General features: G+C 50.0%; 1 protein-coding gene across 5 annotated transcripts in view; it reads left to right on the top strand.

Moving 5' to 3' along the window:
- BCORL1 (BCL6 corepressor like 1) overlaps positions 1 to 26,042 on the top strand; it is a 57,050-nt gene that overhangs the window by 3,431 nt on the left and 27,577 nt on the right. For 2 of the 5 annotated variants that reach the window (XM_072981483.2, XM_072981479.2), the window contains exons 2-3: positions 12,420 to 12,805; positions 24,400 to 24,532. In XM_072981483.2, coding sequence (XP_072837584.2) covers positions 24,447 to 24,532 — 86 coding nt within the window. In that variant the 5' untranslated portion in view covers positions 12,420 to 12,805; positions 24,400 to 24,446. Of the gene's footprint in view, positions 1 to 12,419; positions 12,806 to 13,377; positions 13,512 to 15,073; positions 15,194 to 24,398; positions 24,538 to 26,042 lie in introns of those variants that run through there. The other 3 variants (XM_072981480.2, XM_072981481.2, XM_078380745.1) reach the window with 3 other exon arrangements.

Genomic DNA, 26,042 nt, shown 5'->3' with positions numbered 1-26,042 from the left:
TATATTTAGAAGTGGGGGGGGGAATCAGTTAAAATATCATCTTTCTTTACAAAGAAGTAAACAGAGTGCCTTTACCAACAGTTCAGGAATTTATTTTCTGTGGTACAAAAAAGTGTTTTAAAACCACACAAGACAGCAATATTCTATTACAAAGATCATTTGTTTACTGAGAGAATGGCAGTTGTTTTTGTCTAAAAATCTCTATCAGTTTAAAAAGTCCCCTCCTTTGGGATCAATTGACAGAATTTTTATTTCAAATATTAATACAAGTAATTACACACACACACACACACAAACTAACCAAGTAGAAGCCACCATATGAAAAGGGTCATTGTGTATCTTCTGTTACATAGGAGGAAAATATGTATTTTCAGGTCGTGCCTGCTATTACCTATGTGTATATCATCTTAAACCAATGGTTCCCAAACTTTGGGTCCCCGGATGTTTTTGGACTAAAACTCCCAGAAGCCTTCACCACTAGCTGTGCTGGCTAGGATTTCTGGGAGTTGTAGTCCAATAACATCTGGAGACTGAAGGTTGAGAGCCGCTGTCTTCAACACAGACTGGGAAAATGTAGATGTCCAGATGTTCGACTAGAACTCCTATCACCCTTTGCCACGAACTATATTGGTTAGGGGTGGATTGAACAATATCTCCAACAATATCTGGAGAATGGTTGTGGTGGGTTTTTTGGGCTCTTTGGCCGTGTTCTGAAGGTTGTTCTTCCTAACGTTTCGCCAGTCTCTGTGGCCATGGGCATCTTCAGAGGACAGAACATTCTCCACACCAATATCAGAGGTAAGGTGGTAGTCCTACTGAACTCAATGGCACTTACTTCATAGCTGATTTACAGTATTTTTTAAATATATGCCTAGTGCTGTATCATCAGAGTATTTCCCATCTTTTTCAATAGTCTTGTTCTATTCTGAGGAAAATGTAATCATTTGGCCACATCTTCCTCGTCGACAATAATGACAGGTATCATATTTATCTACTGAAGTTTTTTTCTTCCGCTAAGTGGTAGCTCTGTTACTTGACTGGTGAATTTAGGATCTCTGGCTTTTGTGATCCCCAAGCTTCAGCATGCGGCTCTTCCGACAACTACACATGCCCACGGCATTTTTGAAACTTTATTAAACCAACATAAAAGTTCTCTTCTCCAGCTTAGAAATAAAGTCAAGCCCATACTAGGCAGGGATAGGGACTTAACGTTGTGGGACTTGCTGTCAAGTCACACTTATGACTCAAGTCGGACTCAACTCGGATTTTTTTGAGTGACTTGACTCACAACTCAGAACCCACTCACCTCCTCCGTTTTGGGGGGTAAGGAAGCTTGTTTTTAATAGGGACTCGGGCTTGGGACTTGGCACCAAAGACTTTGATGCCAGCCCTGGCACTGGAAGATCTTAAAACCACAGTTGGTCCAACTTTTTATATCTGAGCTGTCTCCCCAAAGTGGGACTCAAGTCTGATCCCAATGAGAGCGAGCAAATAAATGAATGAATGAATGAATGAGTGAATGAATGAATGAATGAATGAGTGAATGAATGAATGAATGAATGAATGAATGAATGAATGAATGAATAAAATCAAGTTAAAACAGTTCAGATCAAATCACAATTTAAAACATATTAGTAAAGAAACCACGTGGTGACGGGCTTTTCTTCAGGGACTGGTTGAGTGTCCAAAGCCCCACTGAAATAAGAAGGTCTTGACTGTGGGCAGTACTTTGGTAGGGATTTCCAGAGCCAAGGAGTGGCTGTCCAGAAACCTCTCTTGTGTGCTCCTGTCTGATGTACCTCTGAAGGAGGTTGGACCAAGAGAAGGTCCTGCTCTGAAGATGTCAAAGCTACGGCAAGCTAGTGTGGGAGAAAACGGTCCTTCAGATAGCCTAGACATATGCCATGCCGTGATTTGTAGATTATAACCAGCCCTTAGAATTGCGCCCAACATGGTTTTGCTGCCTGAGGGAGACAACGCCACCCTGAACTCACCAATCTTGCTGGATTTTGGAAGGTAAGATGTGTTAGGCCTTGTTAGTACTTGGATGAGAGACTACCGACATTTAGAGGATTTTTTTGTATCAGGGAAGGACCATAACTTAGTGGTTGAGCACATGGTGTGTGTACAGAAGGTCCCAAGCTAAATCCTCAAAAGGAGAATCTCACCTGGAACCTTGGAGAGCCATTCCTGCCTGTCAGTATTGATAAAATCAGGCTAGATGGACTGACTATGCGACTCAGTGCCCAAAATCCTATTGCTCAGCATACTGTAGTAAACCATGCTAGAGTAGACCCATAGACTCAATGAGGATTTAGTGAGTCCAGTCCTCCTCAAGCTCCATAATTCATTAATCTGTGGAATGTATGGAGGAGTGGTTTTAGCAAATTCCCCATTGGTTCAATGGGCCAACTCTAGTGCAATTTACTATGCTTAGGCAACAGGATTTTGGCCAGTGTGAGGCAACTATCTATGTTCTGTGTTCCTAAATGACAAGATGGTAGACCTTTCCCAATCCATGTGGATACATCGACTGAATTGGCAGTTGAATCTTTCTTCAGCACTGTCAGAGAAATGGTGTCACACATTGCACTTGGGAGCAGGACACTGTCAGGGACTCAGGACAGGTTGTGTATGATGGGATACATAGCTTTGTCTTCATAACGTAAGGCAAGAACTGCAACGTTTGGGAGAATCACATAGAAAGGTGTTCCTGCCGCTTTCCAGCAATTGCCTCACTCTGCCTAAAGGGAAGACCGGCTCCTCTTGAAATGTTCAGTCTTGTACTTTGTCAAGTCTGCAGTGGGACTTCCCCAGCAAAGCAGGAGTGAGGAGGATGCATTGTAAGACAATAGGACCAGCCACAATGGTGCCAAAATATGCACATTTTTGAAATCTGTAGACATCTTCACGAGGCCACATGATGCCAAAAAAAAAAAAAAAAAGAACAAGTCTAGCAGATGAAGAGTTCTGGAGAGATCAGAGGTCTGCACACATTTTGGTGCCATTGTGCCTGGTCTTGATAGCAGTGTTGCCCAACTAGGATGATCTTAACTGTTGTTTGAATCCTTCCTTCTTTCTGCTTTCTGCATTTCTGAGCCGCAGCAGAGGTTGATACTGTCTTTTTAAAAACTTAGTTTCAGATCTTGGATTTCAAAATTAGTTGTAGATTTAGAAAGAAGATCCAAATGGGACATCGTTTCCCCCAGAGGAAGCATCACTCCCCACCAACCTAAATATCAGTTTTAGGCAACAAGTTAAATGAGCACTGCTCCGGTAGGCATTTGGTCAGAGCGTTCACTGGAGCCATTGGAAATGGTCCTAGCTGTTGCCTTTCTTCCAGAAGGATTGTTGTTTATTTAAAGATGTGCTTTTAGTGTGTTTTTTTTTGTCATACTTGGTTTTCTCTGTCTGCGTCTTTGATGCTGGTTGTTAGTCGCCTGGAAAGCCCCATTAGGGAAGGAAAGACAGGCTGTAAATGTTTTAATTAATAAATAAGCCCTAATCATTGGCATAGCCTTTGACATGTAATGCTTGATCCCGTTTATAACCCTCTACTGTTTTTTTTATATTTTCATGGTGTTGTTACAAATGGAACTTCACCCCTGACAAAAAAAAATGCTGCAGTTCAGGATACTGCTGCTCTTTGCTATTTCAGTCAGTCAGAATGCCCCCATCTATAATACCCTGTTCGATTCTTGCCAATCTTTTATCCCAGTTTCCCCCCCTCTCCGCCTCCAAAATCAGTCAGCGTTCTGTAGCCTCTCAGCAAGCTTAGCCCTCCTGGGGTATTTTAGGGGTTCCCCACTTTTACAGCTCTTTCTCTAAATAGTTGCTCTACATTTGCAAACATTGGGATTCCCAACCCCTTCTTAGATCTCTCTTTTTGCATAGAGGGTGTTGTTTGATCTGCTTAAGGAACGATTCCCTTCCTGACCATGGATAATAGAGGCACTAGTGACAGACTAACGATTGTTTTACTGGTGATATTTTTATCATGCCCTTTCTGCCAAATGAAGTAGTTGTTCCTTCCTGCATTCTAAATTTTCACAACCACCTTGTGGGGTAGGATCAGGCTGAGGGATAATGGTCCAGTGTCACTTGGTGGGTTTCATAATTACAGAGGGATATGAGTCATAGTTTTTCCGCGTTCTGCTCACACTTTACCCTGGCTTTTCAGACAACTCCCATCAATTAGACATGGGGTTGGCAACATACCACCTTCTAGATGTTCTTGGATTACAATTCCCATCCCTGCTAGCCAGCCTAATGGGTGATGAGCCGTGCTGGGAGTCGGAGACCAACAATATCTGAAGGAGAGCACTTTGCCCACCCCCAGCCAGATGAGTCATCTTCCAGCTTGGGGTCCTCTGGATATTTTGGATTACAACTCCCGTTACCCCAGCCAACAGCCATTGATCCCTGCGGACAGTGGGGTTTGCCGTCTTCCGGGTCTGGAGGGTCTCCCATCTGGGAAAGGCTGTTTTAAAAATCTCCTCAACCAGATCCCTTTCCTTTGAAATTCCCTTGCCTGAGGGAACGTCAACAGCCCTTTTCTTTCACTTGTGACCCGGTCCCCGCATCGGCTTTCCCAGTGGATACCTCTCAACGGGCAAAGTTCCTTCCCCTCAAGACACACACCACAAACAAAAGAAACTCTTAATTTTCCACAGCATTAAAATGTGATTGCCAGTGGCTGGAACTAGTCTCCGTGGGGGCATTTTAAGCTGTTTTGATTCACTAAAAATGCACAGGGCTTTAAAGTGTTGGACTTTAGCAAAACGCAAACATAAAGGGCCTGCTCTGAGCTGACGTTGCCATCTTCTTTCCCTATTAAGTGTGGAAAACAGTTAAATGTTAGAATTTTGGTCTTTCTTAAGTGCTAAATTTTGCAGGGGGAGGGGGGGAAGAGCCATGGCACAAAACCAGAAGATGTCCTTGCGGAGATGCTGTCCGTTTCCACAGGGAGCTGTTTCTCCCCTCCCCCTGCCCATGCACAGCCTATCCCCCCCCCCCCAATACAACCGTCTTCCTGTCTCCTGATGCCCCTAAGTCTTTGACCCACATTTTCTGGGCCCTGGAGAAAAATCTGGGGGATCCCAATCTTGTTTTCATGCCAGAAGGATTCAAGATCACTTCTGAGGCATCAAAATCTCTCTTGGCTGAAAGGAACCCTTAACTGTCCCTCTTTCTTGCCACGGCTATATTTGGGCCCCAAAAGGTGTCAGTGGGCCCCGAATATTACCAGCCTAAGCTTTGTCTGCCGGTGTAGCTAGTTAGGGAATTTTATACCCTGGACTAAAATGATCTGACAGGCAGGACTGTCCCAACTGCCTATAGGTGCGGTGAGGACAGGTTGAAGCAACAGCATCATATCAGAAGAGAGATTTTTTTGGATGCTCTTATCATCTGCCCAGCATTGCTTAAGCCATCTTAATGTCCTTAGATGTACTATAGTATAGGGCACTGTTGCATGGCGAATGTTAAAAAAAAAAGAATTTAATCATCACTCTGATCCATGTTTGTATTCAGAATGGTCTGTGTATGGCATTTTTCCATTTGCCTCTGGAAGCAAAATTTCTGTGGCTAGTCTGGTTTGCCAGGGCGCACGCAACCTCCTCTTCCTTAAAGATCAAGGTGCGCTATTAGGGTCCTTGTGGATGTCTTTGTCTTACAGCTTCCACAAGTCCTAAGCGAAGCTGGTGGCGACATATTGTGAGAGCTGTGATCCAAAAATGTCTTTGATATAATAGCATTTTTCCCTTGGCTTCCAAGCGTGGTCATCCAACTCTTCCGTGTTTGAGGGGTGTGTGGGTTGATGCTCATTCCTGTTTCCATAAAGATCAAATGGCACCCCAGATTCTTGTGCAGAAGAAGGACCGGTTTGCTGGTTCAGGGGGTCAAGTCCAGCCTTTGGGTTTTACGAGAGGAAGGGGACAACATCAGCACTGTAAACTGGAAACATTACTTTTTTGGGACTACCGTTTTGCTACAACAGACTAACATTGCAACTTGCTACGATTCTCTGCTTTTATTATCATTATCATTACTTTGTTAGTATTAGATGAATACACACTTTCCCACAAAACAGAACTCAAAGCAACTTAAAATAAAATTACATTAAAAATATAAAATTAAAGCACAAACAGGTACCCTACATAAAAATTCATAGGACAACATACAAAATCATGATAGCGACAATACACTTGAGGTTAATATACCTTTCCTAGGCCAGGTGGCACACACACTGTGGCGTTTGCACCAGCCTGGTGCAGCAAAGGTAAACTAGATTTCCTAAACAAGCATGACCAGAGTTTGCTTGACGGTCTACCTTCTGGAGGGAAGGCTATCTTCATGGCTGAGGTGATTTATTTATTTTACATTTGTAGCCTCCTTTTTTTTCTTACGGGTGCAGATCTGAGCCTATGGTTCTCTTCTATCCTGTTCTCATCAGCCTGCAAGATACATTCGGCGGGAATAGAGTTACTCAATCAAGGGCTTTCTGTGAGCTGTAAGGCCACACAGGCAACTGAAATGCAGTCACTCTGCTCCGAATCTAACTTAAAGGCGGGCAAGGGGATCTTTCCAGATAGTGGTTGGACTCCAGCTCCGATCGGCCCTAGCAAGCAGAGCAAATGGTGAGGAACGTCGTCCTCGGGAGTTGCATTCCGAGCCTCTCCAGAGGCACAGCTGCCCAGCCCCAATCTCGCCACCAGATGCCTTAACTTGTGTCCACACAATCATGTTGGAGAAGTGCCTTTGCCCAGGTTCAGAGTGACTCAGAATCTTCAAATACCCCAGGTGAGTCTCGGCTCGTATCTGACCGTCTGTTTCAGAACTGTCACCCGAGGGGGGGAGACAAAGCAAGGCCAGCCTCTACCACACTCGCCACACACACAAAAAAGCTCATTTAGTCTTTATTTCCAACTGTCTCCTCCCTCTTTTGTGAAAAAAACACAACTAAATAAATACATGTAACATTTTAAACTTCTTCATTCACAGCCTACAAAGAGTCGGCTTTAGCTGCTCTCGCCTCTGTAAATCTCGCTTTCCACTTAAGGCTTTTCTCACTGTCCCCCTTTCTCTCTGCCCTAGCTTTCCCCTCTGCATATACAGTATATGCTGAGGCTTCTTTCCTTGTTTTCCCGAAAATAAGACCTAACCTGAAAATAAGCATTTGCATGATTTTTCAAGATGCTCATCGTATAAGCCCTACCCAACAAGTAAGCCCCTGTTAAGTGAACATGATTTTTCAAGATGCTCATCATATAAGCCCTACCCAAAAAATAAGCCCCAGTTAAGTGAAACCCCACCCTCCACCCTTCTGCAGCAACCAGAAGAGGACAGGACTGTATTTGAATAAACATACAGTAGATGGTTGTACATGAAAAAAAAATCCTCTGAAAATAAGCCCTAATGCATTTTCTGGAGCAGAAATCAATATAAGACCCTGTCTTATTTTCGGGGCAACATGGTTACAGCTTAGCTGTGTGCAAAGTTTCCCTATAGATGCTGAAAAGACACAGGGTGCATGCCCTCTGACGTGAACGCCCCCCCCAAAGGAGGCAACAGTGAGCTCATGTCCCCAAGGCAGTGGGGCAACGTGGACGATACTCACTTGTTTCCCACGAAGCAGCCGCCTTGTGAGCAGAGGAAGAAATGTGCTGGATCGAGTCCAACATTCGGTTTCCTCGTTGACCAATCAGTTGCCTATAGGAAGTGTACAAATAAGAAAGGAATACAGCTGCCTCTCAGTTATGTCTCCCAAGGCCGTGATCTACGTGAGAGCCAGTGTTGGGCTAAGACCGACGAGACCTGCGTTCAAATCTCTGCTTGCCCACAGAAATGCCGGGTGGGGGAAGTAGCTGTAGTAAACTACTCCTTGATCATTGTGTATATCTAAAAAAAAAACCCTTTTAGATCATTGTTAAGTCAGAAGCAACTAGACAACATATAAGAACACAATTAATGTGCAGAGTTATATTGCCTCTGATACTGGAACACGGCACAGCCTCTAGTAACCACTGGCCGTTTTGTTCTCTGTGAATTAGCCCTGTCATCTCTGAAAGCTTTTGAAGTTGGCAGCCACCACTGTCTCTTATGGCAGCGAATTCCATAGTTTGACCACGCACTGTGTGAAGATATTTTCCTCATCTTTATCCTGACTGTCCCCACCATTTTGCTTCATCAGGTGATGATGGAGCCTAGTATTGAGAGAGGCAGAAGCTTCTTTCTTCCAACTTTTCTCCAGAGCCTGCATCTGGATAGACGCCACGCCGCGTTTGCCTTTCCATAAGCGGGAAAGCTCTGTAAAATGTTTGCAAGGTTCATCGATCAGAACCGAACGCAATTTCCCCGAGTGTGGTCACGTCATAATTTCATTTAAAAAATGTTGTGATGTTAGTGAACGGAATGATCCTGTCCTCCTTGTGATCTTGATGTTTCGGCCACCTCCTCGGCTCAATCGCTGTTGCATGCTTTCACCAACCACTCTTTCCAAGATCCGGGAACTCTACTCTTCACCAGAACCTGAGAACAGGGGCACTGTACAGAAATGTAACTCCATACTAACCTAAACACTACAATTAATCCTTAAAAGTGCTGTGGTACAGTAAACGTGAAGTTCTGGATTGTGGTTTTGAATTTCGGCAGCTTGTTTGTTAAGTGTTTTCTCCTGATGGTGCTCGTCTTTAAAAACAGTAATCTGGTGTCCTGTCGGGACAGCATTTGAAATATGGAGGCTGCTTGATTCTAGACCCTGTTGCTAATAACGTTTATGGCCACTCTAACAGAGAGCTTTTGTCCCCAACATGCTCTCTCCAGCCTCCTAATTTCAGTGACACCCCCACCCGCTGCCCCTGATCTCAAGGGTCTCCTGCTTTGTTGTCTTGCAGGGTTTATGTCTTCCTGCCTTAAAGAGAGAGATATTCAGTGTCTACGAAGTCCAGTGTCTGGAAGACCTGCCCACTTGGTCAGATCTCATAGAGGAGGAGCTGGCTTATCAATACATCCTTCTTTACTTATAGCACATCGCGTTCAATTTGCATAGCTAAATGGCAGATTATGATGAAGATAACCTCAAATATAGGGCTTCCATCTCTGAGTCCTGCTTTGCTTGGCCCCACGTTCAGTCCCTGCTGTCTGGAGTTTGAAATGACCTTTGTACCACTGCGAAGACCCTTACCCGAGATCTTAGAAGGCTGTCATTAGTCAGGGTAGAAATTGTCTTTATTGGGCTAAATAGTCCTCAAATCTCACCCAGCGTAAAACAGCTTCCTGCTATTGTCTCAGGCCTTGTCTTTTTCATTCTCTCTAAAAGATCAAATATTGTTTCATAAATAGTTGCGTATTGGAAACACAGCACATTCATATGAGCTTATTAGGTGTTAAGCAATAAATGAAAGACAAGGGTTTAAGCAGTTTCACACATTTATCACTCTCTTATTGGGGGGCAGTTCATGCACTGTGATTACAGTGTTTTTGGTCCATGCACGACTGTTGTCTCTTTGTGCCGGGGGGGGGCACACCATGTTTAGTGTGAGAGAACATGATATCAGAGCTCTGCTGGCATATTAGATTGGTCATACTCCATTCACACATGCAACACATCCGTAATGTTATCCTTATCAAGCTGTGTTCTGAACTGCAAGGATTTCTGCTGAAATGCAGTGAAAACCCAGTGGGCATTCTTTGCACTAGGAATCCATAGGAAATCAAGCACCGTGGAATCAGCTTGAATCAATTTAGGAGAGAATTCTGCATCACCCACTGCTAGTACTGCAACTATAGCAATTAAAAGAACATTTTCCACCCCTGATTTCGGTACTTCGTGTCGGCCTGCTTGACAACAACTGTGTGAAGTAAGCCAACATGATACCACCACACTTCAAACGGGGAAGAACAACCATGGAGACCACGTTCTTAGTGGGGGACTTTTAGTGGGTTGGGAGTGTTTGGGGATTTTTTTTTTAATGTGTTGTGCACGTGGGGCTGGTCTCTGGGTATCTGTGTGAATTTCGTTGTATGTGTATACTATGTATATACTTAGAATGACAATAAATTTAATTAATTAATTAATTAATCGAGGGAACAGTAGCTTGCCAATAACTACTTAACTACATAAACATAAACAGTTTGGGGTGAGTTCTGAACTGGGAACTTCTCACCTTACCCTCTCGTTACACCAGCTTCTGTTTAAGGAAACCTAACTATGAATTGGTGTGATGTCTGAACTGACAAACTATAGTTTGTTAATCAGCTAGCAAACCATACGTGGAGACCAAGGTTTGAAGTTGGTTTCCAAACCACGGTTTGGTTTGTTGCCTGAAACTGGGCATAGCCATACTGTTGCCATTGCCCCTTTGAAAAGCACCTGCACTATAAAAGTGTGTGGGGGGGGGGCTAAGCAGTTGGGGAAACTAAAGGCATTCTGAAACCATGGTGGGTTCAAACCATAATCTGGGTTCTAAAACTTAGTTAGTTTAAAACCATAGTTTGTTTTTTCTTCTTCTTCTCTCCGTATTGTAATGATTTATGCTTTAATCAGCATGACATGAGCATTCTAGAGATGGAGAGCAGAAATTCTTCCACTAGCACTGTATCTCAAAAGAGAGTTCTTCGGACCCACTATCCGTATGCTATAGGAAAATCATAGACAGGCGGTGGGTGCAACTCCTTTTCGCCTCTGCTAAAACAGCCAACGATGAGGAATGCTCAAGAGTTGCAATTCAAGGATAGCTGGATGGCCACATATGGCCAGCCCACCTCTCTTCCAGGGCAATGTATGCCCTTGGGAAAAAGTGCCTCCCTTTTTCTCCACAGGGGAGAAAAATTTCGAAGTCCCGAATTGCTGTAGGCCCATTCTCCCCCCCCCCCAATTCTCCTCCCCATGGGTTTGCAATAAATGATTTGGAGGTTTGTTTCAGGATTCAAGAATCTTAAGCTGTAGTTCAGTGAAATAAGCGACAGCTCCCAGATGCATTACAGTTTAAGGACCCTCACCCCGTCTCACTTCTAAACCTTATTGCTTTTGAATTCACCGCCGTTGATGGTTCTGGATGGAAGAGTTTGAAGTGCTGTGTGCTGACTATTTTGTCCCATCGTAAGACAAGTACTCCTTAAATGTTATTCAGGTAATCAAGCCTTAATCATTTAGAACTGGTTACTGGATGTGGGGAAGATGAAAGACAGCGGTTATTATACCCAGGAGGCCATGTTCCAAACCACCCTCTTTTAACCCCTGTATCCCCAAGATAACTTCCTCTCTCAGCAACATCTGAGCATGTGCAGAGGCGTTTTGGGGGAGGAAGAATTAGCAAGACATAAAGGGACATGAGACAACCGCCCAGTGGGGTATAGTGGATAGAATGATGGCCTAGCATTCAGGAGGCCTGGGTTCGAATCCCTTACTCAGCCATGGAAAATCACTGGGGGGCAGCCACTGCTAAAACTGCACCTTAAGTACTTCACTCAGCTTGAAAGCCCCATTAGGGCCGCTAGTAGTCAGATGTGACTTAACAGCCCCTAATACAGGCAGAAAGAGATGCAATTCATCGGCTGTCAAATATTGTTGGTCTGGAACTAATTAGTGAGAGATGAGGCAAGGAACAGGCCAACAACATCTGGAAGGATGCTAGTGGAGAGAGAAACACCAGGGCAGTGTTCTGAGGAGTAGACCTCCTCTGAAAAGAGGGGAGGCGCTGGATAGAAATATGAGAGCTTTGTAGCAGAACACCTGCCTGGTGTGCAGAACCTCCCAGGTTCAATACCAGGGATCTCTAGGTAAGGCTGGCAAAACACCTGGAGGGTCGCCCCTGCCAGCCAGTGAAGGCACCGCTGGGCTAGTCAAATGTGAGGTTTGATTTTTGTCTAAGGCAGCTTCCTGTGATCAGGGAAGAACCGTAGGTCCCAGGTAGAGCACATGTTTTGTGTACAGAAGGTTGCAGGTTTCGGGGGGAGCACAGGTAAAATGACAGTCACGGGGAGCTGTTGCCAGATAACATTATGGTCTGACCTGACATGTCGTTTTACGGTGGGACACTAAAATACTGAAGCTCCTTAAAGTTTTACCACTTTGTAGCCTTTCAACAGATTTCAGACAGAATCTTTCTTTAACCTGATGGGGGTCATCCACAAATCTAAGCCTCTGTAGGCCTTCCTTGCAGAGGTCTGAGGAAAAGCAAGAAAGGAGATCCACGAACAAGGGAAAGAAGAACAGCATTAATAGGGCAGCCGCTGTGGTTTTCCAAAGCACGTGGATGCCACTTATCTGCCGATAGTGTTAAAGGTGTTTGATTATTCTGGTTTCATGGGTCTCCCGAAAAAAAGTTACCAATAAGGGACTGGCGAAAGCCCAGCGCTGCATCTTAACGTTCCTACGTGTGCGTGTGCGTGCGTGACCCGTTCGTCTTGATTTTTAGGGTCTGCTGGGAGGCACGCGGCCAAGGAGCGCCCCTTCCCGAATTCGAGGCCGGGGACGTCGGGGCCCCTACTCGAGAGTCGAGCACCGGCACCTCGTCGCCTCCACGAAGCCGCCCGGTTTCCAGAGGCTGCCCTTGGAGAGACTGCGGTCCTACAGCTCGTTGTGGCGGTTGCCCGGAACGGGAGAGGAAGCGCGAGGGCTTCCAGGCACAGCGGAGGCAGGAAGACGGGCTGGAGGAAGAGACCGCGAGGCCGGCGCGGAGCTGCCCCCGGAGGGCTTGAGCACCCCCGAGCCATCGGAAGGGCGGCTCAGCCAGCGGGATCGGGGCGCCGGGGCTGCGTGGGCTCCCGGAGCGGAGCGGAGCGGCTGGCGTTGCACACGCGGGTGAGGAGCCGCGAGACGGGCTGGCCGGGCGATCCGGGGGAGACCGGGGCTCCGCGGCACCCATCTTAGACGGGCGGCCATCCCGGTCGGGCAGGGCGCCGAGGGCGGCCCGGGGGGGGGGGCGGCGGAAAGGGCGGCGTGGGGAGGGGTCGGGGCCGGAGAGAGGCGAGGGGGCGGGAGGGTCCCGGCCAAGCCGAGGGGGAGGGCCTTGGGCGGCAGCAGCGAGGAAGGGCGACGGGCCCAGGAGGAGGCAAGCCGCCCCCGCTCGACCGTCGCCGAGAACGGCCCACCGGGGGGGGGGACGGACTCCGCCTGGGCGGCGCGGCGTGGCGCGGAAGGGGGGGGGGGACGGACGCCTCTGGTGGCGCGGCTGCCGCGAGGACGGGGAGGGGGGGAGGCTGGCGGCGGCGGGCCTGGCCGGCGATTGCGGCCTTCGAAGCTCCGGCAACTTCTCGGGCGGACCTTGCCACCCCGGACGGACGGACGGACGGAGGGGACCGAGAGGCAGCCCGCCGGGGAAGGGGGCCCAGAAGACGCGAGCGCGCCCGCGGCCGCTGGGCCATCCCGCCACCCGGCCGGCGAGGGGACGCTGCCGGACGACCGAGGGGGGGGCCAAACCCCCAGCCTCCGATCCTCCGGCCGCCGCTGGGGCGCCTCCCTCCGGCCGCATCCCCGAAAGGAGCCGAGCAGCAGGCGACGGAAGGAGGTAGGCAGGCCGAGCAGCCAACCGCTCCCCGGGGCGCGCCGGTGCTGATCACGGCTTGCGCCGCCCAGGGAGAGAGAGAGCGAGAGCGAGCGAGCGAGAGCCAGGCAGGCAAGGCAGCGGAGCGAGAGCGAGGCACGGCCGCCACCGCCGCCACTCCGGGACGCTGCGCCACGGCCCCCGAGGGGGCGCCCACCCAGCGCAGGTGCGGAGCCTGGGAGGCGCGCCGTGCCGCCGCGGCCCATTTGCGCGCCCGGGGGTGGGGGAGTGGGGGGGGAGAAGGGAGGGCGCCCGCTCGCCCGCCCCAGGGACCGGCGCCGGGCTCCCCATCCGCCCCGCAGCCCGCAGCAGCCCGGCCGGCCAACTCCTTCCACCCGGGGCGGGATCGCAGGCGCCCGTTTCCTGTCGTCGGGCGTCGCGGAGGCAGCGGGGCGACAAGCCGGCCGGGTTTCGCTTTTCCGTTCCCCCCCCCTCCCTGCGCCATAAAAAAGAAAGCAAATAAAAAAAGGGGGGGCACAGCGCGCGGTCCCTCGGCCGGCCGGCCGCCTGGCCGCCCCTTCGGCCCCACCGGACTCGCTCGCGCCTCGGCTCCCGTGCGGAGAGCCGGGATTTCCTCTTCCTTTTCCTGCGTGGCACGAGGCTTCCCCGCAGCCCCCGCCCGAAAAGAGGAGGACCCCCCCTTCAATTAAATTCTCCACCGATGCCCCCCCCTTCCTGCAGCCGCTCGGGAGCTTGCAGGGCGCCCCCGGCCCCCTCCCTCCCAGTCCCGTGACCTCATCCATGGGGACAGCGAGGGCAGAGAGAGCCGTGGGATGGGTGCCCTCCCGGGAGGTGTTTTTTTGGGGGGGGGGTTAGGTGGGGCGGGTGGTTTATGTGGTTTTTTGTGGGGGGGTCTTTTCCTAGGTACGTGTGAACGGGCCACCGCGGGGCAAAGAAAGTGGTGCTGACGGGGGGGGCAATCGAGCCCCAGCGCCGAAGCAGCTGCCTCCTCCTCCTCCTCCTCTTCTTCTTCGCCTCCGTCCTCCCCTCCCCTTCTTATCTCTCCCTCCCCTCGGGGTGGAGGACGGTCCCCGCCCTTGCCCCCCGCCCTGGCCCAGCCCCTCCCCCTCCTCGGGCAGGGTGCAAAGCCCCTCCCCTCCTTTCTCATCTCCCCCCCTCCACACACACACACACACACACCGCCTTTCCCCCTCCCTTCTTTCTCCCCCCCCCTCCCTTGCCGGACTCGGCTGGCTCAGAGCAATGCCCCCTCCTACCCTCCATTTCCCCCCCTTCTCCCATGACGGGCAGGGCTGGCCGCGGTGCCGCCTGGGAGCCGTAGTCCTCCGGGCAGGGCCGGGCCCGGTGTGGGCGTGGGGGTCCGCCGGGCGGCCGGACTACACTTCCCGGCAGGCCCCGCAAGCCCGAGGCAGCGGCAGCCGCGGCAGCAGTCGGCTGGCTGGCTGGCTGCTGGGCTCGCTCGCTCTCTCCCTCGTCCCTCGCACTCCGGCTTGCCAGCGCTGCCGCCGCCGCTTGCGCTGCTCCTCCTCCGGCGGAGGACCTCGCGGACCGGCCCTGCTGCGACGCCGCCCCCCCTTCAGCCCGGCCCGGCCCGGCCCGGACTCGCCTCGCCTGCCTTTCCCCGCCGGGGCCGCCGACGCCAGGCCCGGCTCTCGTTCCCCTCGCCGGGGGCCCGCCGGGAGCAGGTGCGTGTGGGGCGGGTTGTGAGGAGGCTCCGCGACCCGCTTTCCTTGCCCGGCCCTCCCGCGCCTCGCCTCGCCTCGCCTGCCGCCCCCCCCCAAAGCCCCGCCACCGGCCGCCGCCGCCATCGGGGAGGGGGGCGCGGCGTGTGAGGGAGGTTTCCATGGAAACAGGGAGCGGGCCTTGGACCGCGGCCCTTTCCCTCGCGCTGCCCCTTCGCCCGCCCGCCCGCCCCCCCCTTTCGGTCGCGGGAAGGTCCCGCCTGGGACAGGACGGGGCCGGGAGGGAGCCCGGAGGGCCTGGCGGCGCCGGGCGAGGACGAGGAGGGCCCCCCCCCACACACACTCCGTCCAGCAGGAAGACGGGGAGTCACTTTCTCTTCTTCGGCCACCCCCCCGCCGTCGCTCCTCAGGAGGTTCTTGTTGGGGGGGTGCCTGGCAGACCCCCTCCCCCGGTGTTCCCCTCCCCCGAGTATTCCCCCCCAAGGTCTCCCTCCCCCCCTCCAGTGCCTCCATCGACGGGGCGGACGGGGGGTTGATCGACGGCCCGGGAGGGGGGATCCCCCGTATTCCTCTTTTCGCCCCCCCAACCCTTTCCTCCCTCCCTCCCTCGCTGGCGGCTTTTAGAGAGGAAAAGGTGTCCCGTTTGTGGGGGCCGTTGAGGTGGGTGCGGGGGGGGCGCGGGAGTGCGAGAGGGAGAGAGGCGCTTTATGCGTGGGAAGAAGTCCGGGCTTTCATCCTGGCCCCCCCCGCCTTCCCTCCTTCCCTCCCTCCCCCGCCTTAAATTTCCAGCTTGGGGGATCGTTGGACAGCAGCAGCCGCCTTTCCCCCCCCCTCCCTTCCCTCCCCTCCCCGTTTTGGCCTCTTGTGCGGGTCGATCCGCCGACGGGAGGAGCCTCCGAAAGAGAGGAAAAAACAGCCCGTGGCGAAGGCTGCCGCTCGGCCCCCTTCCCGTCTGGGTCGCTTGGCTGCTGCCCCCCCCCTCACTGCTTTCCCTTCTCTCTCTCTCTCTCTTCTCCCCCCCTCTCCATTTTCTTTCCCTTCTTCTCCATCTCTCTCTCTCCCCCCCCCACCGCCGCCCCGCTTTCCCCTCCACCGGATAGAGAGAGAGAGAGAGAGAGAGACCAGGGCGATGCCCGTGCCGGCCCCCGAGGGGAGAGGAGGGCAGCCTCAGCCCCGGTGACGCGGGAGGACCGGGGGATGGATGGATGGATGGATGGATGGCGAGGGGGAGGCCGGCAGGCAGGCAGGCAGGCAGGCAGGCAGGGCTCCGCAGCGCAGCGTTGGGCAAGATCGAGAAAAGAAGAAGGAGCCCCACGTTAGACGGTCGTTCGCTCGCTCGCTCGGAGGAGATCGGAGGCGGGCGGGGTGGGGGGGGGAGGACACGGCGGGTGGAAGCGGAACTGGAGGTCTCCACCCCGCCTGGAGGCCGGTGCCTCCGAGCCTCCACAGAGAAAGGAAGGTGGCCGCTTTTCGGGGAGGAGTGGGCAACCTGGGCTCCATTTAGGGCCAGGGGAAAAGGGCAGGGCGAGCCTCACTTGGGCTAGCGTGGAGTCGAGCCCCCCCCCCCGCAATCACTCTTGTGCGTTGTGCGTGCGTTTTTGTGTGCAAGGATGGGGAGGTGAGCTGGTTCCAGGTGTGTGCAGAGAGCTACCTGGAGAGGAAGGGCCGGGTGCTCGGTTGGGAGTTTTGCAAGCTGGAGCCCCAGCTAGCTGCCTTGTGAAATCCAGGGGTGCTGGTGGGTTGCAGCCCCCCTCCCAGCCTCCAGTTAGCCCCTGGCACAAATGGCAGCTCGGAGCCAGCAGGCGTTGGGTCTCTGGTGCGTGTTTACTGTGCAGTTTCATCTTGCCAAGAAAAATCAGAGCCTGGCCGCGCAGCGGCAAGAGAGGGCGGAGGGACGGAACATTTTGTGTAGGGAAGGGGTGTGCAAATAGGTGCTGAAATGGGGATGGAGTGCAAGGGGGGGGTGATGTGCTGCGCTGCAGTCATTGCCTGGACAGCCCCTTTGTTTGGGGCAAGGAGACGTGGTGTCCCCCCCCCCCTTCTCTTTCTGCCTCTCCCTTTCTTCAAAGAGATCTGGCGGACAAGTAGAGCTGTCTGTGTCTTCTAAAAACACGATGCTAATCTGCAGCTGCGACAGGTTTCCACGTTGAGGTTTCCCTGCAAGGCTGCAGCGAGCAAAGAAAGCGAGTGAGGGGGACTTACAGTGTCCATTGCACAGAGGGTCGGGGCAGGGTCGGGGTGTGTGACCGGGAGGTTATTGGAAAGTTTGCTCCGGAGACAGTTTCTGGTGGGGATGAGTTTTTGCCTTTGCGCCCTTGCTCGGTGTGCACCGTGTCTCTCCTAAAACTAGGAATGAGAGAGAGATCGTTCTCACTCTCGCTCTGGTCAAGCGTGCAGCGCATGTCTTGCGTAGCTGGGAACGGGAGAGGAGGAAGAGGGGCAGTGTTTCGGTGGGGAATCCTTCACGCTGAGGCCTTGTGCTTTCCGATGCCTGCCTGCCATTGAAGCCAGTTGGAAGTTGTCACCAGAGTTATTTCGAGACCAAAGCTGACATGACAGGGATAAAGGCCTCCCTTTGGTATCATGATTTGTTTCCAAAAAACGAGAGAGTTGCCGCTGTTTGAGCAGTTCCCAGCTTTGACCTAGGAATTTGGGTTTGCAGCCTTGGTTGTGGAAGGGGTTGGCTGGCCTCTCTCTCTGTCTGTGTCTCTTGAATTCACATATTTTTGAGACGTGACAGAGGTGCTTTGCCTATACTGAACAGTACTCTGCCCAATCCCTGGTCGCCAATGTGAAGGTTTGCGCCGTTTCACTTTTAAAACATGCAGCATCTTTGTGAATGGAAAGAGCTTAGCTGAGTCCGATGACAACGTCTTTTTCCACATGTTTTGGGAGCTCTTCGTAGTTGATTTGCGAAAGCCCAACACAGGGAGTGGCTTGCGGGGTGACAGCAAGTGTTTTCAACAGTCTTTGCCACACAAGCACAGTGCAGTTCTTGTAGGGGGTGCGCCTGTTTATTTGCAGTGTATCTATCATTTAGAGAATGTAAGCAGGAATAAACTTTCTTCTTCTTGGAAACTCTTAGAAGTGCCTTTAAGCTTTCCAGTGTTAACTGTTGACAAAACTTGTTTTCTGTTTGGCCTTTCCTTTTGCTGGCAGAGGAAGCAGCGACACCAGTGTTAACTTTTTTGTGGTAGCCACGGAAGCTGTCGGAGATGTTGCAAGTTAGGATAGCTTTCCCCAGCTTAGTATCCTCCCAATGTTTTGGACTGCAATTCCTGCCAGCCCTGTCTAGCATAGCCAGTGGTCAGATGTAATGAGAGTTGTAGTCCCTAATATCTGCACAACACTGGGTGGCAAAGGCTATGTTAGACCGTTTTGCTTAGGACTGAAGTCTTTTCAGTTAGTTTGTGTGTGTGTGTGTTTGTATTTCTTCCTTCAGCATGTATCTGAGTAAAACTTGCAGTAACAGGGCTAATGCTGTGTCCAGACATCGGCTTTTTTGCACTGTAGACTCTTTGTGAGAGATTAGTTTAGACTTCTAGTGTTGAGAGACCGCAATATGAAGGAAGAAGTCCCCAGTTCAAATCCTGGTGTTCTCCAAATCAGTGCACTTTGTCTTTCACTTGAACAGCCCAGGTGGAGGTGTGGGTAATGATCATGTTAATTGGTGGAGTGGAGGACTACAGTATCTTGCAGATGTGATAGAAATTCTATGTTTAATGTGCTCCATGGCACAAGGGAGCACTTTTAGTTCAAGGGGAATGCTGCCGGCCTGGCAGTCAGTTGCTGGCACCCCTTTGCAGCTTTAGTGGGTTTAAACTAGACCAGTAGTTCTCAAACTGGGGTCCCCAGATGTCCTTGGACTGCAGTTCCCAGAAGCCTTCACCACTTTCTGTGCTGGCTGGGATTTCTGGGAGTTGTAGTCCAAGAACATCTGGGGGGCCAGGTTTGAGAACCACTGAACTAGACCACAAAAGAGATCTAAAATTCTTAATTGATTGGTGTTTTAAAAACCAAACAGTATTGCCCCATTTCACTTGATTATATACTAGAACTTCTATTTTGTCATTTCCCTGGCTTTGGAGTAAACTTACTTACAGAGCATCTGTAGGCAAAACATGATTTGAGAACTTTTGAGAGCAATTTTGCAATGGAAGTACATGTATGATTTAGGCATTTTTTTCGACGTACTGTACATGATTTAGGTTATTTTGTTCCATCACAGGAGTTGCTACATATTTGTTTGCATGTACTTACAAGTAATTTAGATCTGTACATTTCAAAGTGGTGTACAATATGTGCGTTTTTGAAAAGCTAAACCTCATACACAGTACTTACATTATCCATGAAATAGAGGCTGTGTTGAAGACTTGTAAAAGTCAATATGGTTTCAACATACATCCAAAGCAATGGATCCCAATCTTCTGTCCCCAGATGTTCTTGGACTATAATGCCCAGAAATCTTGGCCAACACAGTGAGTGGTGGAGGCTTCTGGGAGTTTTAGTCCAGAAACATCTGAGTTACCCAGGGTTGGGAAGCACTGCTTTAGAGGCTTATGACAGTGAATTATATTGGTTAATTGTGTGCTGTATGAAAAAATACATCAATTGCTCAGTCCTGGCCATCAGTGGGTGTTTTTGGCTTTCAGTTGTTAACAGAGATGTTGCTTATTATCAGATAGATTGCTATATAGCTGTTTGTTTTCCATAAAATATGTGCAACATGTGTGAAGAGTGCATAGGCTGAAATCCAGTTGCTGGTCCCAGCTAGATTAGATCCATTGAATGAATAGTATTTATATCAATGTTGATTTAACACTGGGGAATAGATCCGTTGAATAGTATTTATATCCATGTTGATTTGACATTGGATCGACTCTACTTGTGACTAGCAGTTGGATTTAGTAGCCATCTGGGCTAATAAATGTTTAGTAGAACATCTGGGGATCCAAAGTTGGGAGCCATTGATCTAAAGCAGTGAGTGAGTGAGTTCTACCACACAAAATGCCCTACTCAAAATCAGAGATGACTTCAATGATTGAATGGGTCCCCAAGGGAGATCATTGCCTTTGTATCCTTCCCTTAGTTGAAAGAACCCAGGGCAGTATATAACAGTCTGCTTTATCTTTATCCCAACAGCTCTTGTATTTAGTTTACTATACAGAGAAAACCTGTTGAAAAGAATCTTGGCACAGGGCAAATGAAAACCAATGCTTTAAAAAAATCAAATTGATTTAAATCACAATTAAATAAAAATGATTTAAAAATTTAAATGGGCAAAATCTGATTTTTAAAATTTAAATCATGATTTAAATAAAATCCACCCTGTCTTCTGCTTGATGATGTGTGCTTCTATATTGAAGGGCCATGGCATCTCCCCCACACCACCCCAAACACTTGGATAATTACATTTTGTTTGTTTGTTGTTGTGCCATGTGAAATCCTCCTCCCTGTTGGGTGAGTTGGGGAGGGGCATCCATGCTATTTTTGAGTGCCATTTGAAATGTGGTCTTGTGAGTGCCAGGGACATTTCCTAAGCTGATGCCCGCCCGCCCCAGATACGTTGGGCAACACCTCCCATCATCCTCTGTCAACTTGCCACAGCCTTTTTGGCTTTCCCGTGCTAGATGAAAACAGAAAAATATGGTTGATTCTGAATAACAGCAGTAGGTTGATAACCATATAATCACCAATTAGGTACAATCCACACAGCCTGCAATTCTTGCTCCTGTACTTTGATCTGAAAGGGATGGCCTGAAGACGAGAGAGACAGGGAAGTTATTTTTTTCATACTGCAACTCTCACGAGTGGTCCAGCCTGTGTGGTAAATTAGCCGTGTAAGCTGGACTGCTGTACCAGTTGTTCTCCAAAAAAAGTAACTTGTCCACTCTAGAATTTGAATAATTTTAATAGGAAAGGTGTTAGAAACGTCAGTTTCAGCATTCTTTCCCTGCTTCTTCCCCCCTCCCCATCCCAATCCTACTCTTTGCCCTTCAGACCCTGCCTTGCGACCTCTTGGTGGTGGTGGTGGTGGTGGTGGGTGTGTGTGTGTGTGTGTGTGCAGGAGAGACTGTCTGAAGTGGTGAAACAGGCAAGGTGGTTCTCCAGATGCTGTCTTGAAAGCAGCCTGCTTTAGCCAGAGTTTGGCTGTGGAATTCTGGGAGCTGAAGTCCAATGTCTGATCCACACCATCTTGGCTCTGGATTGTCTATCCTAACTGACAGCAGATTTCAAAGAGGAGTCTCCCCAACCCTGTCTGGGCATACTAAGGATCCTCTGCTGGGCTGCTGCTTCTGCCTTGCCAGTGATTTAAAGGACACACATGGGGCACTTTTTGGATAGATTCTCCAGATAAGTAGCTGGCATCCGTGTCCCCCACTCTATGGCCTTTGGCATCAAGAGCCAAAGGCAGAACTTCAGGTGATGGTGTTACTGATGTCACCAGTACTTTTTGGCTAACTTTTTTTGGGGGGCGGAATGAGACACAAGAAGGTGCTGGAGACTTCAGCTGGCACTGCCACGTGTGAGTCCTTTAGGTTAGAAAGAAGGAAATCACACCTGTGATTGGTGTGTGATTTTTAAAAAAAGCATCGTGGTACTTTGCAGACCAAAAGATGTATTTCACAAAGTACCGGAACGGTTTTCAGAAAAAGCAAGAAACAGGAGAGAGAAACGGGGAAGGTGTTAGGTGAATGATCTGAATCTAATCTTCCCCTCCTTCTTATCAGTTCTCTTTGCAGTGAGTGAATTTCCATATCACTCGTGTTCACTAAAACTGAAGACCTTGCCAGTGTGGCATCCTGCTTAGAGTGCAATTGTCTGCATGTTTACTCCCAAATCATCCCTGTTGAAATTGGGGAAAAGGTTTTTTTTTTTGAATAAGGCTCAAGCTGCATGGGCATCAAAAATTGAGTTTTGTTTTATGGAGACATGCAATGTGGAATATAATCCAAGGGATTAGATGGTGAGCACAAGAGATTTTTTTTCTTTAAGACTACTTCTTCATATGTGGCTTTCTCTGTAGAAAGCATGGTGTCAGTGCTTGTTCCATAGAGAGGGCTGCCACCCATTTTACCAATTGATCAGTTGGTTGGTTGGTTGACTTTGGAGACCATTCCCCAAGTTTCCTCCTTAAAGACTCAAACTGCACTTAAGGCCAGTACAGAAAGCAGCTGGGTGTGCTTGTATGTTCCTGTTTAGGAGGGTGGTGGTGGGGACATTGGTTAAAAGAGGTGGCTGCCATTTCTGAAGGCTGAACCCCCCCTGGGATCCCAGCAGGGAGTCGGAGTTTGTGCCAAGCGGGGAGGGCACGGCCTCCAAAACGCTTGGCCAGAGGGCACTTTAGCAAATTCCTTTTTGGAATTCTTCTCTGCTCTCAGGAACATCCCCCATCCACCGCCTGCCCCCAGAAGGAAATTCTTCTTCGTCCTCTCCCTTCAGGAACTGGCTCTTGTGCTGGCCGGGGTCTGTGTTCTCCCTGCACCACCCCTGAATCCCCACATCGTGTTCTCCTGCTGCTTGGTCGGGGCCTTGTTCTCTCCCTGTTCTTGTCCCTCTTCCTTGGGAATGCCTTTGTCTGGCTGACTTCCCACATCCTCCCTGGGAGGAAGGGGGAAAAAACAAGAATGAGTTCAGCAATGTCCGTTCCTCTTGCTGCATCCTTCGAGAGGCCTTCCCTCGGCCTTTGCTGCTGATCCCTGTCTTTGCTTGCGCATTTGGCAGAGTGCGTGTCCGCTTGCGCACTTGCCTGACCTCTGCTCTCGGCATCTCCCCTTTCAATCCGAGGGGATCCTGCCCTCCTCCGTTACTCTCCTGCTCCTCCTCCAGCAGCCCCTCCCATTTTGCATGTGGTTCCCCTGAGCTCTGTGTGCCTTCCTCCCCTTTCTGTAAGGCCCCTCTGACACCGAACGTCTTGCATGAGAGAGAGAGAGAGAGAGAAAGCGTGCTCAGCAGTTGGAGGATCTGCATGCTTGGGTTACTTGACCCATGACTCCTTTATTGGGCTTTATTTCAATTATCGCCGTCTTTCTTCCTCCTTGGTTTACACTCCTCCTTTCATCCAGTGATTTCTAGGCAATGTACCTGCTTCCCCCCCCTCCCCCTCCTTGATCCCCACAACAGTCCAGTGAGGTCGGTCAGGCCGAGGGAACAACTGACCAAGGTTTATTTATTTTATTTTATTTATTTATTACATTTCTGTCCCGCCCATCTAGTCGTTTGGACTACTCTGGACGGCATACATCAAAGACAAGGTTGTGCAGTGTTGTTTCATGGCCAGATAGGATTAGATCCCACATGTCACAGATGTTAAGCCCGTGTTTGTCTGCTGCATCACATTGCCCTCCAGTACTGTTGGGCGACAACTCCCATTACGGGTCACCATTGGCTATGTTGGCTGGGGCTGATGGCTGTCGCAGTCCAGCACCATTGCACCCATTCTTCTTTGTTTATCTTTGTGACAGGATTGCAAGGTGGGCTGGGCTGGGTGATACAGCTGGCTCAAGGTCACCTGGTGAACGTTGTGGTGGTTGAAGAGGGGATTTGAGACACTCTGCTTTGGTATAACTAATCTGATGTTCTGATCTAACCACTTGACCATACCGACAATGAATTGCTTCCCGGATCAGTGCTTATGATTCCTCACGAGAAATCATACTGCCCTTCTGCTCTTCCCAAAGAAGCCCCAGACTGGAAATTTGACAGCTGATGTCTTACATAGCTATCCTAGGAGCCACTTAGCATTTTAGCTGCCTGGCAAATGCTTTAGTGAATAGAGAAAAAAAACACAACTTTTTACTTGGAAAACATTTGGTGCAATGATTTTCACATCCAAAATCTGGGGATAGATTTCTCTGAACTTGTTCAGATTTCTTAGGTGTCCAGGAGCCCTTGTTCAAACTATTTGGCCGTACCCTCTGTGTCAGTCCTTGTGTGATGCAGTCAGAGCTAGGAGAAGTTACATTTTGGGACTACAACTGCCAGAATCCCCCCTCCAACGTGGCCAGGGAGGTACAACATTTCCAGGCTCATCCAGCTTCCTGACGGTTCTTTGGGTGCAGCCTCATTTCGACTTAGGCTAAGTGACTGTGGTTGCTTCCCTGCTTTTGCCTTAGATCTTTCCGATTTGCCCCTTTAAAAAAGTCCTGTCAGAGGAAACATCAGTGGTGGAATCTGGTCCTAATGCTGTGTGATTTGGCTTTTTACAGGCGGAGCCCCTGACAGGACAGGGTCTGGTTGGCGCTGAGCGGCTGTCATGATCTCTGCAGCACCTCTCTACAGCGGGGTGCACAACTGGGCAGGCACTGAGCGGATTCGCATGTGCGGCCTCAACGAAGAGAGGTGAGGTGCGTGAATGGCCTCAGCAGGTCAGGAGGGGGAGGACTTGGGCAGCAGCTCTTGCACGATCTCGTCACTCTGCTCTCTTGTAGGGTCGTTGTGCTGTACCATTTTATGGTGCTTATTTGTACTTGTAATTTGTTGTATTAAAATCTTTCTAATCGGAAGGGCACAATTAATGTCAGTTTAAGTGACATGAAACGAAACTAATACAGTTTAAGTACATTAAAAAGTTAAAACATGTCGAAGCAATAATATTAAAGAACTGATTATGGGTTATGATGGAAAAAGCAAACTGAAGGAGTGATGACCAAGGCTTGCTCTCCCTAATTTTCAGATGGTCGTAGGTGTGAGAACAAATTTTACAAGCAACACTCTCTTTTTGACAGTGAGAGAAAAGTGGTGTTAGTGTTGTCAGTTGTTCGGGGGTGCGACAACTGAGCGGATTACCGTTGTTGTAACTGTTTCCGGATTTGTATGCATGAGAAACTGTAGAAATAGTTCTAAAATAATTGTTAGATTTCTCATAGAACTGAAGTGGAGGTTGAAAAGGAGCCCCTAACAGTTTGCAAGAATGCTTACTGGCCGCTCCACTCCATCTGACAACGTTTGGTGACCATTAAGAGAAGGTACCTGTGAGCCTTCTAAAGTTTGCATTTGGTTTTCATTTGTTCTTCTGCTTGAATAATTTTTATTACGTTCTTTGATAGATGTGAATTGCACTGCTGTTGATAATAAGACCGTTCATTAATCATGATCTTTCTGTTCTACTCTTTCTCAAAGGAGCATAGGTTTTTTGGGGTGGGCTGTCGTTCTGCTATTCCCCCACTTATTGTCACAACAGCCTTTTGTTGTAGGCTAGGTTTGGAGTTGAGGGATCAGACCGTGACCACCTAGCGAGTTTCACGGCTGACTGGGAAGTTGAGCTGCATGGGTAGTTCCCAGATGGGTAGTTCCCTGGCATCAGGTAGGGCTGAAAAAGCTTCTGCCTGAAACCTGGAATTGGTGGTGGTGCTGGTCAGTGAGAAAAGTGCTGGGCTGGATAGACCAAAGGGGTCCGGCTTGGTACAAAACAGCTTTCTGTGTTCATAACTTACATAGAGTCCAACTCTGGTATGAACTTGGCCTCTGAGCTTGGCATGTTTGGATACACTTGCCTGCCATTCCAGGTTCAGACACAACACAGAGGTAGTCAGTTCCAGGTTTGTTTACTTGCTAGCCCAGCCTGGTTTGTGTGACCTTTCGGATAGTGGTTCTCAGCCTTTGGTCCTCTAGATCAGAGGTCGTCAACAGACCTCCCGCCTGCCCCCACTCCCCTCCTCACAGCTGATTTGTGCACACGTGCATGCACATGCCAGCGCCAGCATGAGGGCTCCCCGCACCCCTTCACACATGCGCCTGAGTGCCCGTGCATAGGGGTGGGCAGGTGTGCAGGTACTCCTGCGCATGCGCGAAGGGGTGGGGGAGTGCTCATGCTGGTTGTTGGCGCACGTGCGCTCCCCCACCGCTTTGT

Source organism: Pogona vitticeps, chromosome 11 (assembly GCF_051106095.1).
Source record: "Pogona vitticeps strain Pit_001003342236 chromosome 11, PviZW2.1, whole genome shotgun sequence".
Classification (NCBI taxonomy): Eukaryota; Metazoa; Chordata; class Lepidosauria; order Squamata; family Agamidae; genus Pogona; species Pogona vitticeps.
This window is presented reverse-complemented; position numbering and strand designations above follow the sequence as displayed.